Source organism: Daphnia pulex, chromosome 1 (genome assembly GCF_021134715.1).
Source record: "Daphnia pulex isolate KAP4 chromosome 1, ASM2113471v1".
NCBI lineage: Eukaryota > Metazoa > Arthropoda > Branchiopoda > Diplostraca > Daphniidae > Daphnia > Daphnia pulex.
Genome location: NC_060017.1, coordinates 3,573,975 through 3,591,755, shown reverse-complemented (window position 1 = coordinate 3,591,755; position 17,781 = coordinate 3,573,975). Strand labels below are relative to the sequence as shown.

Genomic DNA, 17,781 nt, shown 5'->3' with positions numbered 1-17,781 from the left:
TGGAAAAAAAAAGTAGGTAGAAGGAAGGGATGAGCTGAGGTGGAGGAACGAGCACCACCCGCCCACCATCTTGGAATGGGGTATACTATAAGGGCTGGGTAAAACAGTTGGCACGCGGCACACAACACAAGACAAGGTACAACACTCTCCTCGTCAGCTTTCTTTTTTTCTTGGCTTATATATATAGAAAATAACAGACCCCCCTCTTTCCATTCCATATCTCGCCTTTTTTTCTCTTCTGGTTGACTCTTGTGTCGTTGTCTGTTATCGACCTGTTCTAAGCTGTTGAATACAATACGACACCATGATTTCTAAAAAGGATACTACGTCTCGCTAACGGACTTTTGACGAGAATTCCAACGGAAAAAATAATAAAATGTCTCTTTTTCATTTGCTGTGGGTTCTTGTATTTTAGTATTTCCAATTGAAACATCAAACACGAATCAATGTATACGAAAGGTATATAATAGCAGTCACGTGTGTCGTTTGTATGTAGTATGTACAACAAGGGAAAGGTACAAGAGAAATTTCAATTTCATTTAATGAGGGGGGGACCACGTATATAAAATCAAATGAAATATAAAGAAGAAAACACACACCGGGGCCGGCTGTGAGGAGACAGGTGCATCATCGTCGTATAGGCGCAACCGAGGGGAATCCGGGGGCCGTTGCTCAATCGCAGGAGGAGTAGTTGTTGCGTTAGAGACATCCATATCTGTGTGTGTAATACCTGCGGTCTAGTGATATATAGTAGTGATTTTGCCATTTCACAATCAACAAACTCGGGCGACAACCAAGGAGAAAAAAAGTGGCCAAAAAAATTTGAAACGATAAAAAATGAAGAAAATAATTAAAGTCGATTGTTTTTCTTTGTTATTTTTACGGCGCAAAAAAGAAAAAACCAAACACCGGGCCGGACGTATTCCGGATTGTTTTGTTTTTTTCCGTCTTGCAACAGTAGCTTTTATCTTCTTTCTTGTGTGGGGGGCTCAGGGATTTTCTTCCTATCCTATCGAGTCTTGAAAATATTTCATAACAGGAATTTAAACGAGTAACACACAGTCCTTTATTATTTGGAAATATAAATACGTGAAAATGACGAGATCTGGTGCTTGTTTTTTTTCAAATCGACAGACATTTGACCTTTTTTTTCCTATTTAAAAAAAAAATTATTTCTTGGCAAAAACAAAAATGAACTGGGCGTGTCGTTTTTTTTTCTCTTTGTCTCATTATTGGTTACTCTGGTAAATATGGACTACTGGGTATTACATTCAAATGACAAATAATGATTTGTTTGTTTTTTTCATTATACAGAGATAATTTTTCTTCGGGAGATGGGAGATAATCAGTAAAGTTTTACACATAGAAAAAATTGCGATGATGATTACAACAGCAGCGATCGAGAGTGACAAATATCATTGGGCCTAATTGAGAAAAGAGCGAAAAGGGAAAAAAATATTATGACGTATAACAACTCATTTTGTCTTTTGCGGATGAAAAGGGGGGGGGGGCATTTTACATGTAATAGGAGACTAGAGAGGAAAAGCGATTCGGATTAGTGGAACGACGGGGCTACATAGTTATAATAATGATATTCATATTTGTATAATATAGAGGAGGGCGTGGGGTGTGTGTGTGTGTAAAAGAGAGAGACTGTGAGCCATTGAATGAGAGAGAGAGAGAGTAGAGAGTGAGCTATAGGGCAACAAGTCAAGTAGGCCTATACATCAAAATTAGAATTATATAAATACGTCATTGGTTTGGGTTGATCTCAACTCATTCAAAAATCAAAGAAAAAGGCACGGATTGTGTTTGTGTGTCGTCAGATTCTACAGATTTCCCTAATCGTCGCATAATTATGTACAAGAGTAGTGAACAGCAATAACTTGATAGGCCTTTCGATATAGATAACATCTTGATTATCTATCCGGCCAATATGCTGTTTTTATTTTGTAATAATAATCAGTCGTCTCTCATCTGAGCTGTAGACGAAATCAGACGATGTTGGCCGTGCTGGCGACGGTTGCGTTGCCGGTCCGCTCGCTCTTGTTGAGCGGGAGAGGCGGCGGGAGCGGCAGGTGGGCCATGGCCGGGTGCTGGCTGTCGCGGTGCCGCCGCAGGTCGACCTTGCGTTGGAAGGCCTTGTCGCAGAGTCCGCAGGCGAACGGCTTGTAGCCGGTGTGCTTGCGCATGTGGGTGATCAGATTGGACGACTGGCTGAAGGCTTTGCTGCACACGATGCACTTGTGAGGCTTTTCACCTGCCAAAACAATCGACACGGTCAAATATCAACAACAACAACAACTCATCATTCCTCCGCTCAGCTACCAACTGGACAAGACTCCCAATTATTTCGATGAGATACAAGACGGCTTGACTTTGATACTACAGTTCGAATGGATCGGGTAGCCGACGGCCTTAAACAACCCCTGAAATTCTTAGAAGATATGAGGCGATGGATCAATATCAAATCTGATTAGATCAAATTCAGGGAGTTGTAAGCTGCTGACTGGGGGTTGGGTGGATATTATGACGGGGGCGTGATGGCTTGAGTCGAAAAGTTTCTCCATAGCGAAACCCGTCCAGTGCTCCTGATAAGCGACGACCCTATCGTCAAAACAAACAAGGAGCTCAAACGGTGCACGACAGCTTAAATTCTGTCGCTAGATATTTCTCTCCCAGGGTCTATACATAGTCGATTCTTAAGTGTGTAGGAAGCGCAGCCGATTATTTACCTATAGGAGCTTCGGACTGTCGGCCTTCTCCTGTTTCACCTGCTGGCTCCTGATATTTACTATATCTAGTCCGCCCTTGCTCGAGTTATGTGCCAGAAAGATCCATGTTGAGCCGCCAAGGCATTTCTAAGATTTCCCTTTTTGGCTTTTTGGCCAGTCTTCAACTCTGATTGGCTGGCCGGCCCAAAATACCCAGTAGCCTACATTTATATCGGCCTCTTATTTCACTGTATAAGGCCACGGCGCATTTCACATTGCTCCTAATCTACGGGAAAAAAACCTCAACCGACTGTATATCCAGCCTCATTTCGTCTGATTGGTGGATTCCATCCCAACCGCAAATCGCCCCCCCCCCCCGACAATTAGTGATTGAAAAATGCAAAAAAAAAAAAGACGACGACATACCTGTGTGGATGTAGGTGTGTTTCTTCATGTCGGATTTCTGGTGGAACCTTTTGCCGCAGTACTGGCAAGGATACGGCCGAGTGTCCGAGTGGATCAGCAGGTGAGTCGACAACGTCGACGACCGCTTGAACGTCTTGCCGCATTGCTTGCACTGGACGGATCAAACCATTTCAGACGTTATTAATTGAATCAATCAATGAAATATGAAAGATAAAATTCAAATGTTTTACCTGGAAAGAACGTGAGGCGTGGTGCGTTGCTAAATGCTGTTCGAGACTGGCGCCAATTTCGAATACTTTGGGGCAGCGGGAGCAAGGGAATGCGCCCATGTTTATCCTTTGGTGCTGGTCGCGGCCGTCTCCGCTGACGGACGAGCCTTCCATCAGGACGTCGCAGTGATTTTGACGCACGTGAGCCTCCAGGGCGGCAATAGAGGAGAAGGACTGGTCGCAGACGCGGCAGAAATGGGCCGTCATGTCCTCGTCTTTGATGTTGTCCGAGTAGATGCTCTCCTCTCCGCCGGAACTCTGCCGGCTGTCCTGGGGACTGTGCTGCGGCTCCTGATGGTGGTGGTGGTACTGATGGTGCTGGTACTGGTGGTCGTCGGCCGCCTTCCAGCTGCCGCCGACTCCGCCGTGACCCGGCAATCGCATGCTGTAAAACGGGTCGAAAGGCCGGAAGAGAGCAGCGGCCGTCGGGCCGCGGGCGAACCGAGCCGTCCCGTTAGCGGCGGCCGAAGTGGCCCGGTAGTGGTAAGGGCTGCTGCCGTCTTCCGCCTCCGAGGATCTCCGGCCGCTTGGGGGCGGAGAGTCCGGTGACGTGGCCTTCTGGGGGGAATCGCATCGATCCGGCGAACTGGCCGCCGTCGGAGCGGCAGCAATTTTGCCAGTCGTCGTTGTCCGTCTGCTCTGCTCCTCCTCGCACAAGCTGGCCGGCGACCAGATCCCTTTGGCCTTGGGCTTTGTGCTCAGATTGAGTGGCGTCTCGGGGGCCGGCTGTTGTGGATCGATCCATCGGCACTTGGCATTCGCCGGCACTTCTGTTTTGTTTTATTTTCAACCCAAAAAATGGAAAATGATTTTTTTTACTTATCGATCGATGAGGGGGGGGGGATTATTTTTTTGTTTGTTTTTCTAAAGAAACTGATTTGTTTTCTACATACCTGAGGGTGGAGTCACTTGAGGGGCTGGTACGGCCGGTCGCTGGGCCGATGCAAGCGACGCTCGAAGGAATGCAGCGCTGGGCAAAAGGGGATGGCCAGCTCCGAACGGATAGAAGAACGGATTGGGCGAACTGGGCGTTGCAGTTCCATTTGGATGCGATTGCTGTTGTTGTTGTTGTTGCTGTTGCTGCTGCTGTTGTTGTTGTATCGACCAGACTAGCCAAGATGTCGACAGTAGACCGAATGAACCGAGAAAGGGATTGGCTCCGTAACCGACACCGTCCACGTCTTATCGGGTCAAAGCAAGGCGCAATCGAACCGAGAACGAAAACGGACAAAAATTCAAATGATTGCGATATTCTGATGTAAATATGACGTGTTATCTCGACCGTTGTAGGCAGATTTGGACGAATAATTACCGCTATCTATATTTAGTTTGATTTCTTTTGTTTGTTCTCACGGCTATTTACGTAACAACAATAGAAGGTGACGTTTACCTTTGCTTATGCTCTGCTGCTGGGCTTCCAGGGAATAGGGGGCCACGACGTTGAATGCGCTGGATCGAGCGGCGCTCATCCGCCGGATGATTTCAGCTTCGTGCTGCTGCTGGCGAGCCGACACGGGCGAAGAAGAATTTTCGTACATTTTGTTTTTTTAAGTGAATCGTTTGATGAAAACACAACGAAAAAAAAAAATCAATATCAACAATCCCGTTGAAACTTTTTGAGGAAATAATTCGAGATTGAACTAGACACACTGGCGATCACCATGCGAGAAACAACACTGCGGATGTTTTGGAGAAAAGAACAAACTTCCAGTCGACCGCAATTGTACACTTGCGCAGCACACAGTTTTAAAAATTCCCAGTGAACCGAACTGGGCTGAGAATTAAATCCGTTCAAAAACCCCGAAATCAATTCGACAAGAAACGGCCACCAAAAATTCGGGAGTCCAACTCGTCGTTTGCGGGGGGGGTCTCGAAGAAATCAAACGCTTTTGAACAATACGACTCGATTAAACACACAGTAGGAGATGGGCTAAACGTTGATGAGAGAGGTGAGGAGGTGATTTGCACACCTGAGCACGACGGCGTCAGGACTTGAACTAGACGGTCGGCTGGCACAGCGGCTCGCATAAGACACTCGTCCGAAACTCTCTCAAGTTTTTTTTTGTGATTATTATTTTTTTTAAAGCTCCTCCTACTGCCTTCTTCTTTTTCTTTTTTTTTTTGGGTTGTTGGCTGCAACACCTTGCAAGACACCCAGGTGGAGGTAGGAGAAAAAAAAATCAACCCTTCGGAATATTATAAGAGAGAGAGAAAAAAAAGCAGTTGGCTTCTATATAGGCGGCCAGCAGAATAAGAAGCAAAGATGGATAAAGGTAGGTGGATAGATAAACTGTACGAGGATTGAGGAGAGCTGCCTTTTCCATATGGGCAGAGAGAGAGAAGGGGGTGGAGATATAGCTGCTGGATGGCCTGCGGGGGGAGGAGAGTTCCAGTCTGTTGCTGTTGCGCTGCGGATTGGGAAAATCCAGCAACGGAAAAAATGCAGTAGTACCTACTACACGGTAGTTTTTTTTAACCACCCACCACCCTCTTGACTCACCTGATTCTGCCCCGTTTGGCTGCTGTTGTCGGCGGGAGCTCTCCCCTCTCTTTCTTGTTGTGTTTTTTTTTTCTTTTCGGGTGGGTGGTTGGGAGGGAAACCCACCTCTTATTACTCCTCTTCTCTTACCAGCACTCACCACCGCAGCGGAGAGAAATGCTACGCACGGCAGCCCCGGCGGACACACGACGTTACGTGCGGAGGCGCCAGCGATTGGTTTATCCAGATTGGCGTCGCTATGACGACGCCCGCCACACCTGAACCAATGGCGTCCGTCGCTTTTCACCATTTCTCAGCTGTTTTGTGTTTTTTGGCCCTTTCTCTCTTTTATATTTTTTCAAAATTCTTTTTGATTGAATTGAATCAAAAACTGTTATAAAATGCGATTTAGGCAAGAGGAGGGGAGTTTCAAATGGAAGGAAACAAACAAAATCCAGTGAACGCGGGCGTTCAACACGTACGCAGTTTGGCGACTATGTACCAACCTACAATCAAGTCAAGGCTGTATAGTCGTCACTTTGAAACACTTGAATCGTTTCCACGCTTTCTGTTCCACATCTTTTTTTTTTATATATTTTTAGAGGGGGGAGGGGATCCACCCTTCTTTGCACGACGTCTGCCGAGGTCTGCAGTGACGCAGGACTGATCCGGATACGACGCAAACGACTGTCCAGTCATGGCAACTGTTGCCTAGCATGAGCTGCAAGTGAATGGATATATATACGTACATACAAAGTCCGGGTTGGTTGAATTTTTTCTGCTCGTGTTGGTCTCGAGTGACAGTCAGAGCAATTGACGATTCGTTTTAACTGATACCAAACAGCCCCTCATTTTTTTTTTTTTTCTGTGTGTGCCATTTCGTTGCTGCTTGCCGCGATTGGCGCCAGTGACAGACCCAATGACCTCGGCAGACCCCGGCCCCTCGCACATTCGGAACGCTCACGTATATATATATATGTTGACGAATGGGACAGACCCACATTTTCACCTGCGCGTTTGTCATCACGTAGAACCCGAAATGTGATGATTCACTTGTGTCAATAAGAAAAAGAAAAACAGGTTGGATTAAACGGCATTACTAAATATTTAATCAAATCGCAGAACGCGCTAGTCCAGATTTCCCTCTTCTCTGTTCACCTGATTCGTTATCTGCGTATACTATCGACCCCACCTAGCTAGCAGCTAATGTGGTGGGTAGAGCCCAGTGGCAAGAAGTCGTTTGCTCTGTCTATTTAATCAGGTTTGTTACAGAGATGTAATAGACGGAACAGTCAACACCATAACGTTTTTATTTGCGGCTGCGAACTGGGCAGGTGTTGTCACCGACCCCGAATATTTATGAGAATAAACTTAATGCTGACTGGTAGTAATTTGTCGTTTTTTTCAGTCGATTGTCAACAGACATTTCTTTTTTATCAACACACTTTCGTTTTCTCGACACATGTTGAGAGTGCGAGGGGGACATTGCTGTCCGTTTCAATAAAGAAATAGAAGAGAGACCGGAATATTATAATCCACACGATATGAGGAGACTTTCGTGAGCGACAGAAATATGGCCGGGGATACAGAGATACGATCTTTTTTTATCCGCACTATACAACCCCCTCGCCGACAGCCGATTTTTATGCGGACACGATATTATATCCACGTATATACAAGTTCCTACTCGTCGTCACAATAAAAACAGCGGGATATTAGTAGTAGCTGCTGCTGCTGGCTGCTGCTGCTGGCTTGTTGCCTTTTGCAACAACTGCTGCATATTATATGTCTATAACATCACTAAATAGCCATCTGGTCAAACTGGGAAATTTATTTCCACCCTCCTGTAATGTAGTCTATTCTCTATTTTTTTTTCCTCTGGTCATATTGGTCCGATGTGTTTCCATTTGTTCCCTCTTTTTTTTCAATTTTTTAACGATTTTTTAAACTGTCCTTTTTTGGGTTGGAGCTGCCGACAGAGAGGCCACCCCGTTAAGGCTGTAATACGCTATAATTAGATTTCACCTCGAAAAAGAAAGAAAGAAAGAAAAAAAAACAATTTAGCAGACGAGTATAGGGCTAATCGAGTCGTTGGCCAACAGTTGGAGGGACACAAACACAAAAGAAATTTAGTTTGGGAAGACGCCAGCGTCCGTCATATTAATTGTCAAACGAAAAAACCAGCAGCCAGCTGAAGGGAGAGAGAGAGAGAGAAAAGAAACCGCAAAAAATCGATTTTGTTCCGCGTCCTCCAAGGACTATTACCTAATTGACAGCAATTACGTAACGCATATATGCATACAACCATTTTTGCGCTTGGGCCTTTAAAGAACAATTTCCAATGCCGAACATTTCTCGTGATTGCGTATCTGACGTAACCCAAATTAAATTATTATTTTTGTTTTGTTTTTTAACCTTAGTGGCTACTAGAGCGTGATCGATTCTCTGCCACTTTTTTTCGATTTGATAACGACCAACCCGCCGCACCACCTACAAGACACGTCGGATTGACTGATTGGGTAAAAGGTACCGTACAGATCATTAGCCGATAGTAGAGACTCGGAGACAAGCGTCAATATGTGTGGCATGTTCCCCCTTATTTCTTTTGTTGTGTACAATTGACACCTTGGAGAGCCTCACCCCCTTTACGTCCTTCGTGTCACTTCGTTATACCGGTGTTATGTTTTGACGGGGAAGAAAGAGAGAGAGAATGCTGGAAGGGCAATGTTTGTGTTTGGTTGCCCATCAAGTGGGTCGGTCAATATGTGCTCAGTGGGAGTAAAAACCGGGCGAGAACAATCAACAACCAAGGACTAACACGAGCGCCAAAAACAAAACAATTTTTTTGAAAAACGCGCGGGCGCTGATGGCAAACGTTTGCTGAGTAGCTAATAGTACAACCACTCGACTCGTTCGCTATCTCGTTTAGCAAACAGACTTACATACTACATGGATGTAATGTATGACGCAACAGTCGAGCAAACGGCCATTAAGAGTTCTTCTTCAACTCCGATCGTGTCGTCTACTAAAGTGGAAGAAATCGGAGACGGGGCACGCGCAGCCGGTCGCCCAATGAAAAATAATAATAATAAGACGCGATACGTTTCCCCTTCCTGGGTGTTTGTTTCTTGCATATAATAAGAAAAAAAAAAAAACTTTTCTTAGCTAATGGACGGTGTACATGTACGTATTAGGCGACTGCAGCTGAAAAAGAATATTATCCCCCAGGATTATTACAAGGGGAAGATAAGGTCTAGAACAGCAGCAGCAGCTGATGAAGCCCCGCGCTTGCTATATTTATTATTTCTGTGTCCCCTTTGAATTAAGTTGGCACGAGCCGGCCGAAGAAAATCCGACCGACGACTCGAAGAAGAAAACCTGAAAAACAGGAAACAAACAAGAAAACTATACGCAATCCTCTCTCTATCTTTCTTCCCTATTGTGTGATAAGCGAAAAAGACAAGAAAAAAAAAGAAGAAACCGTTTTCTTCTCCTATACACTCCTTGGCGGAAGCAGGTGCTGACACGCCAGTGACTTCAATCCTTATAGCAGCTCCTCTCCAATAGCTCGTGTGTAGGCTATAACGTGTGTGTGTTGTGCCCCCCCCCTCTCTCTCTCTCTCTTCTTCAGTGTTTTAAACGGCGTCAAGGTTTCCTCTCTCTCCTTGACTGGGCGCTGGACAGCCAAGAGGCCAGGTGATCGGGGTCTCCCCCCTCTTCGGCTTTTGACGCGACCCCAAAGAGTCAGCAGGTAAGCGACGCCATCGACCTTTGCCACTTCTCTCTCCCCCCCACCCCATTGAAACATCGTTTCTTTTTTGTTTTGCCTTATAATACGTGTGGGGGCCTGTTTTGAAGGGTCAACTGTACACGCCCCTTATAATTCTCCCGGGACACAGATGGATGGAAAATTGTCCCTTTTTTTTATTTTTTTTATTATTCTGCGGATGTCGCACGCGCTGCTCCGCCGTCAGAGAAAAAAGTTAGACGAGTTTTAATTGAAATTGCCGCGCGTCCTTCACCACCCGCACCTGCTGTCCCAGCAATCACCGTCACGGATTCAGGGCGGCAGTTGATTTTGGTTTTGATTCGGACCAGCAGCACCAGAGGAATGCCGAGATCTTCTGACGTAATAAAAATCGAACGTAACTGCCATTTGAATGACTCGGCATTCATGTAAATGTTACAAATACTAACCCAAGTATCTTTGGACAAAAAATTCGGTAATGAACGCAACTTTTCGTCAAATAGAATTTAGTATGAATTATTCAGTATAAGACATTCGAGTCTGCACATCTGCATATCAAAGTGTATCGTTTCTTATCACTCCCCTTTCCCTTCTGTCGTTACGTCATTCAACAATTCTGAAAGTGATGATGACTCTGCAATTTTTTTTTCAATTGCCCATTCATGTCGTCTTCGCTTCACAGATGAATGAATTAATAAAAAAATAATAATTTGAAAAAAAAAAAAATAGGCAACCGCCGAGCTTTTTGAAACCTTCTAAATGAGGGCATACGTCTCGCGTATAAATAACACAATACACTTCAAATAGATTTAGACCTTTTAAGCGCCGGCTTTTGCATATCTCATCATTTCAAAAGAGAAAAAATTCCCTCTTTTTGATTGTGTGCATTTTAGAATAGACACACAAAGTCATGACTGTACGGAAAAAACGGGGAGGGGTAAACGAAGGTAAAAAAAAAATAAAAGTACCGAAACAAAAAAGAAAAAAGGGAGAGAGAGAAATGTTTATCAGGAGGCACGTGATGAGTGTAAAATGACTTATACCATGTGGGTCATCTGGCAAGCAGCACCCTCATATGAGGGGGTTGGAGAGAGAGGGGGGGGGGGACAACAACACCGGTTCATCTTTTTTTTGTGTTGTTGTTGTACAGGTAACAGACACACACACACACGCGTGCATCATCGTTAACTAAATAACAGACAAAAGAGGAAGGAAGGAAACAAAATGCAACGCGGGGCGAAAAGGGGATATCTAATATATAGGAAGAGATAAATGGAGTAGAAAAATAACCCCCCCATAAGTCACCCGTGTTGTAGTAGTAACCTGATGTGTCTGCCTGTGCACAGGATGGGTATAATAATATTTATAAATCGCCCGTTTATTTCTATTGGTTTTTAAGCGACTCTCAGCCTAAAACACAATACGGATATAATCGTCTATAACGACTTTGTGATGCAAATGAGATTTTACAGTATCTCCGCCTCTATTGCCGTGGGAAATGATAAACGGGAGAGAAATCGCTGGGAAAGTTAGCGAGTTGCTTATTGGTCGACAAACATCTTCTCTCTTTTTTTTTATGTCTCAGACTCTTACAGGCCTATATCGCACGTATAACGTTGAAATTGTAATCAAATGAATTGGTATTTTAAAAGGCGAAGGAGAAGGAGAAGGAGAAAAAGAAAAAAGATAAGCTACGGGTTTTTATTACGGCTGCGGTTATTCGCTTATGGAACACAGAAAAACAACGGCCAGCAGCAGCCAGCAGCAGTAGAGAGTTGATTTGAGAAGGCAGGAAGTCAACGACTGAAAGGTGGCCATCCGTAACCTCCCCCACCACCACCGGGGCTTCATACATACACACACACACACACATGGCACGTGCTGTATACACAGGAGGAACCCCCCTTCTTTTTTCAAAAGAGAGAGAAAAAAAAGAAGTATAATGAATATGAAGACAGGTGAAGCTAGAAAAATGGTCAACTCTCCTCACCTGATAATATTTCCCTTCTATGGTCAGTTGTGCGGCTCTGATCAGTTTAATCTCCCCCCCACCCTACCACCCCTCTTTTTCTTTCATTCTTTATGATGATGATGATGATGATGGTGGTGGTCCTCGACAACATACGGAAAGAAAATTGACCTAGGTTCGATCGTAACTTTCTGTGCGCTTTTTTCCGTTATTTGGATATGAAGATGACCGACCAAACGCGGAGGTGCCTTGTCCCTCTTGGCTAAAAAACTTTCCTAGTTGCACTCTAAAGTTCAAATATTTTTTGAATTTGATTGTTTTACCCACGGGCAAAGATGTGAGGTACAAAACCTAGGGCCTGATCTGCAGTCTTTCTACAAAGGAGTTAATTGAACGCTTATTGAGTCAACAAAAACGGCGAAAAGAAAACTAGTCAACCGCATAGCTCAGGAATAATCGTACTCCGTCCTATGTCACGATTTAAACCACCACCAAATGGAATAGAGATAAATTTTCCTACCTTTAAGCCTGGGAAATACGGCCAGGCATCCACTACTTCTGCACAATGGTTGAATCCTCCAGGGGGATAGGTAGAAAGGTGCCCTCGTGAATACACACACATGGATGTACACGGGGATTTCAAGAAAGGGGAACAGGAGATTTTACGTAAATCGGCCGAACATTGGTGGATTCTCCAATCAAAGAAGATGCTGTTATCTAAATAAAAAATAAAAAATGGGTTACGAAAAAATGTTTACAACAAGTAAATAGGAAAAGTTGAAAATTACAGGGGGAAAACTGTATTTTTTTATAAATGAGATAAATAAATGAGATTGTAGGTTTCCATGTAATACACTGAAATTATGAAAGTCATGCATTATTCAAAAAAATCTAGTAGTTCGCTGGAATACAAGTAACACAAATCATTATCCTACTGATGATGCTAAGATTGTTGCTGATGGCAGTTCAATACCAGACAAGCAAAACTTGCATATTGCGTTATTATGATGGCTGGCTCAAGCCTCAAATCTGCACAAGGTTGCAAAAGGCGAAGATTACAGTACAAACAAACTGCCATGCATCTACAGGGGGCTTACATGATCAATGCTATGGGTATAGTCAGGTACTAAAATCTCACAAATTTTGAACTGATTTCTGAATTTCTATTTTGGTTTCTATTTTGAACTATTTTATTGAAGCTCCCATTAGCATTCTATTTGTATTCTGGTAATTTACCTGCTGAACAGCATGGAGAATGTGTTAAGCGATTCTATAACGAGACGTGACCAAAGTTGACACAACGATCACAGTTTAGTAATTTGATTTTTCTGTGTGTTATTTCTCGTGCACCACGTGTACGTTTCCAAAAATGTGATGATTCCATTTTCTTTGTAATCTTAAAACTTGTGTCTCTTTCGCTTTTTCGAAACTTGTAAAACAAAATTCGAAAGCAGACGACACTAATCTCTTCAATTTAAGATATCGATTGAAAGTATTAATCGACCTCCCCCCTAAATCCAAACCGCTCAAAAACAATAAAAGCGGTTAAAAGCGAATCATTTTAGGGATTACTTTAGCATCTAATAGTTCGTCTCAACAAGTTACGCTGATCCTACCACACATACGATAAAAGTAAAAATGTGCACGAACCCAGCAGATAATTGCTTTAAGACCGAAACCGTCATCTAATAAGACCCTACAGGACCCAGCCTTGGAAGTCAAGAGGGAATAATGTTAACCTTTCGTTTAAGTCAATAATAAGAGAACCTCCGTCCTTTTTGGAAATTGGATTTGAAGGTATATACTAGCTAGACGGACATACAAGTTTGATTGGCCCGCCGTATGATGTCTTTATTTGGACGACCCGCAACCAATTGGACGGCGCCCTATGAGGAGTATAGCAGCAGTGGCAGTAGCAACCATTTCAATTTAGTGGCCCAGCGCAGTTGATTCTCTCTCTGATTATAGCTTCTCCCGTTTTTCGGCTCTTTGCTCGATTGAGGAGCCTGGCCGGCTCGCTGGCCGATATGGATAGACGGACGGCAGATCTATTCCATAAAGGCAAGTCGACTACGTAGTCCATCGAGATGATGAAGAAGGTTACGCAAGGAAAAACAATATAATAAATGATACACATACAACCGCTGATGGATCTAATAGACACAGTTGGACGTGTAATTGATGACACACACACACACACACACGGGCGATGAGAGAGAAGAGAAAAATCATCATCAGGGAGGCGGCCAAACAAAAAAAGGGGGGAGATCGGTCGTCATCCCAGCGGACGTCATTCCGGAGCCCGCTGCTCCCCATCCGCCGCGATGGGAAATGAGAGGAAAAATATACGTATAAAAACAGCTCTCTGGCTCTGTCTGTGCATTACACTACTCTGTACTACTCTTCCGCAATCGTTCTGCGACGGAGGCAACGCGCGCCCGGCTAATTAGAACTTATCGCCGACAGCTGGATGCTTTCAACTCCCCGCGCTATCATTTCCCTCAGCCGGCCCCTCCTATGTCTAGTTTTGGCCCTTTTCCGCTGCTCCGGCCATCAATTGATTGAATTATAAACTCGTTCAAAGACGCATCCCCAGAGTATCATAGTGATTTGGATATCTTCAATAGACGCCCGAATAAAAGAAAACAAACAATCTGGTGGGGTAAGAGGATCAGGACAAAGGAAAGCTCAAATATCAGTTTTTTCTTTGAATTTTCTAAAAAAGAAAGAAAGAAAGCAGATGACAAGTGATTCATTTTTCTTGCGTTTGCTGGTTTCGATAAAAGAAAGCTGCTGCTGGTCTAAAAGAGGAAAAAATAAAATAAAATATCACACAAATAAATGAGACTCAAAATGCTCAGGCTATAACAATTTACATTGATGACGTCCGTTCATTGGCCGATCAAAGTAGGTTGCGGCCGGTTAGAAAATCCACAGCCGACCACTGAATGCGCAGCTCACGTACGTTTGGGCGTGAGTTTCTGATGACCATCACACGCACGTATATATATATGTTTATGTGCGTGTTTTATATTGTCCTATACATTTATGAAATCGTTTCCTATATGTTTGCTGGCTGCTACTGGAATGTAGGGTACTCCAAATATTTCCGCCCGTACGCATACATGTACTATAGCTACTATAACCGGAGGAATCTCTTTTTGTTGCTTTTTAAAAATACACTTTGGCCACACATGAAAGTCGAATAAAACCTTCGGTTCATTTGGCGTGGCCAACACTCTGTGGAGAAAGTTTGCCTCTTTCGTATATTATGAGCTGCTGTTCTTTTTTTGTTTTCTTTGTGTACAAAATTCCTGGACTGACGATAGCTGGCGATAGTTTTTGGAATGTTACGACGTTGATGATGGGTTTTTTCCCACCTGGCGTTACGATCTCGTTTTTGACCGAATCTCGTCCGGGGATATAGTCAACACTTGTAAAACATCAACGCGCTATACGCTTACAGGGAATTGTCGTGTGGGATGATGCTGGCGCTCGTGAAAGTTTTCCAGGGTATTACTCCGCGATGGCGTACACAATAAACAACCTGATGTCTAGGTAGGCTACTAGCTGCTGTATTATAGCTGGAAGCTTTCGTTCTTTCTCGGTCGGTTAAATCCATATCATTTGATATAGAAAACGCTCTGCTTTCACGAGACTGCATCCAAGCTAGGCAGCACAGTTGACTTTTATCTTTAATAATACCACGGATAGGAATTTTAAAAGAGACACACTGTGCAAGTGAGAGAGAGTCGAAGCCAGCGGTTCGTCGGAGAAAAGATTATTGCGCCACAACAGTTACGTGATATCTATACACACAGGAATCAAATCGATTACCCAAAAGTCATGGCTCGACGCCAAAGGGAAATTCAGGAAAAACATCAACTATATAGCCAAGAATAGGAAAAAAAAAGAAAGAAAAATACGATATAAGATTATATTATACCATCGCCGATTTAGGAGAAAGGTTGAAATTGAATCCGGGGTTGTTATACTTTTACGTCGAACTCTCGGCACACATATACAGTATAGTACTGAAAGAAAAGAAAAAAGCGAATGTTATTGATTGCTGTACGCGTTTAACTCGAGGCCGCTCAATCTCCTCGATTGAAAGGTTTTTAGCATGTCCTATTCAAATCATTTCGTCAGTTTAGTTGCCCATTTCTTCTCTCTCTCTCTCTCTCCTTAAGTCGAATAACGCGCGTGAACATCGGGCGTGTATGTATCCAAGGTGCATCGGCATACAGAGTTAGCCTACATATATACATGTGACGTTGGAGAGCGTGTTTGCGGCAATCACGCTAGCTAAGTGCTGGATAACCGACGCTATATCCACTTCTCTAAGGGAAATTTGTTTTCCCCCTTCCAAAACTCTTTTTAGTTTTCTTTTAAAGGGGAGCGCTCTGGCCGGATGGATCAGTCACGCTACGCCGGTTATCCTCGTGATTACCTCGCGCTGTCCTTTTTATCCCAGCAACTGCCGCGGCCACTGTCTTACCATTATTCTTTTTCTCCATTTAACCATCAGGAGTGTTTTTCGGTTCCCCTTTTTTTCGTTTCTCCCTGTCGTACAGCATTCAATCGTTGTGGAAGCAATTTGTAGTTGCCGTTTTTTTACCGTACGTCCCATTGGTGGAGGGTATAGAAGAAGGAAAAACAGAAGAAGAATGCCAGGACACTATACATAATGTCCGACAAGTCGACAACGAACAAGAGAAACAAAAAAATGGGAAAATTGTTCTCGGCTTGACAAATGGATGATGACATTTCCCCGTTGGATGCAAACGGCCCGTTAAGAGGGGGCCAGCAAGAAACACAAGTGTAGTCAAATCATGCTCTAGCACAATCATGGAAGAGTGTGCGCCCAATGGGTCTAAGAGAAATGAAGACAATAATGAAATTCGCTTGGCTCCGGCATATCTGGTCCTCTGCTGCTGGTAAGTCGGTCGTGAAGTGGAACCGTTTGGATATATAATAGAAAGAGAAGAATATCAAGCCAAAGAGCATCACACACACGGAGAGAGAGAGAGAGAAAACCAGAAAAGGCGAGAAACTGTGTCTGTCTCGGGACGAGTATAACCGCAAGAGCTCGCGCGCGCGAGGTCGGTGATCAAATAAATCGCTGGCGCGTTCTTCTCTCCCGCACACCGCAGCTCGGCACGCGTTCCACTCGCCTTCCTTCCTGCCGCCTTCCCCCCTTGAAAAGAAAAAGGTAAAAACGCAATCAGCGCGACCCCGCTCCTGCCATCCTCGATTTATTTTTCTCCCCCCAAAAAAAGTTACTTAAAGGAACGCACTTGTCTCTTCACACAAGACCAACTCTGTGTGGATAATCGATGCTATTCTCTATCGGTAATTATACACAACATTTTTTTATTTTTTTATTTTTTTTTTTTCAGTGATGGGCCCTGCAGAAGAACATTCCGGCGCATCGCGGCGGCAGTCGACGAAGAAGAGCGCGTGATTATGTCCCTCGACGTTCCGGATCGTTCGTTCTCTCTATCCCGGCCCCGCTCTATTCTTTCAATCACTAAGAAAACAGGGACAGCAAGCGGACCGATGACTGCTGGACTACAATGTGCCTGGTTTCTTTCCCCCTGCATAGCCCATTTGCGGTGCTGATTTGCATCGTGATTTCACTTCACGACAATATATAAAGGCTATACGAGTAGAAATTTAGAGACGAGAGTAGTGATGATTCGCAGGATATAAAGTTTCAAAGGATAAACAACGGAGATGTGTGTGGGCGACCACCAATCACACTCATCCGCCGAGCCTCTTTTCTTGATTGATTTACCATCTGGATTTCTGGATCAAGGGCGGATGAAATATGACGACCATCCTGAGCTTATTATATAGCCCAACAGAAAACGGGATTATGTCCTCTGCTGTAAAATTTCCAAAAAATAAAAAAAATATATGTCGCTCCTGTCAAGGGCACAGGATGATGCTATACTGCACAACGTCAAAAGAGTTATAATGTATACCGCCGGCCGATTTATGGAGCGACGTGGGCGGACGCAGGGATTTTTCTCCGCGCTCTACTATCGCCTTTAAACGTCGAAACTGGATTTGGGTGAATCATCCTGTGTAGCCGTTTCCCTATACAACCGCCATCATTCCAGCATATTAGACCGTCTGTAATGGCCAACTTCACCTGGCTCCCTCTCACGCTG

The 17,781-nt window shown here is 44.1% G+C and overlaps 1 protein-coding gene across 1 annotated transcript; it reads right to left on the bottom strand.

Annotated features, from left to right (window-relative positions):
- Positions 1–383: 383 nt before the first annotated feature.
- Positions 384–6,727, bottom strand: LOC124195877 (zinc finger protein Gfi-1-like). Its single transcript, XM_046590510.1, has 5 exons — positions 4,800–6,727; positions 4,303–4,590; positions 3,371–4,179; positions 3,141–3,291; positions 384–2,260 (listed from the first exon to the last, which is right to left on the bottom strand). Exons 1-5 carry the CDS (start codon positions 4,945–4,947, stop codon positions 1,995–1,997), a joined length of 1,662 nt encoding a protein of 553 aa, XP_046446466.1. The 5' UTR covers positions 4,948–6,727; the 3' UTR covers positions 384–1,994.
- Between the last annotated feature and the right edge of the window lie 11,054 nt (positions 6,728–17,781).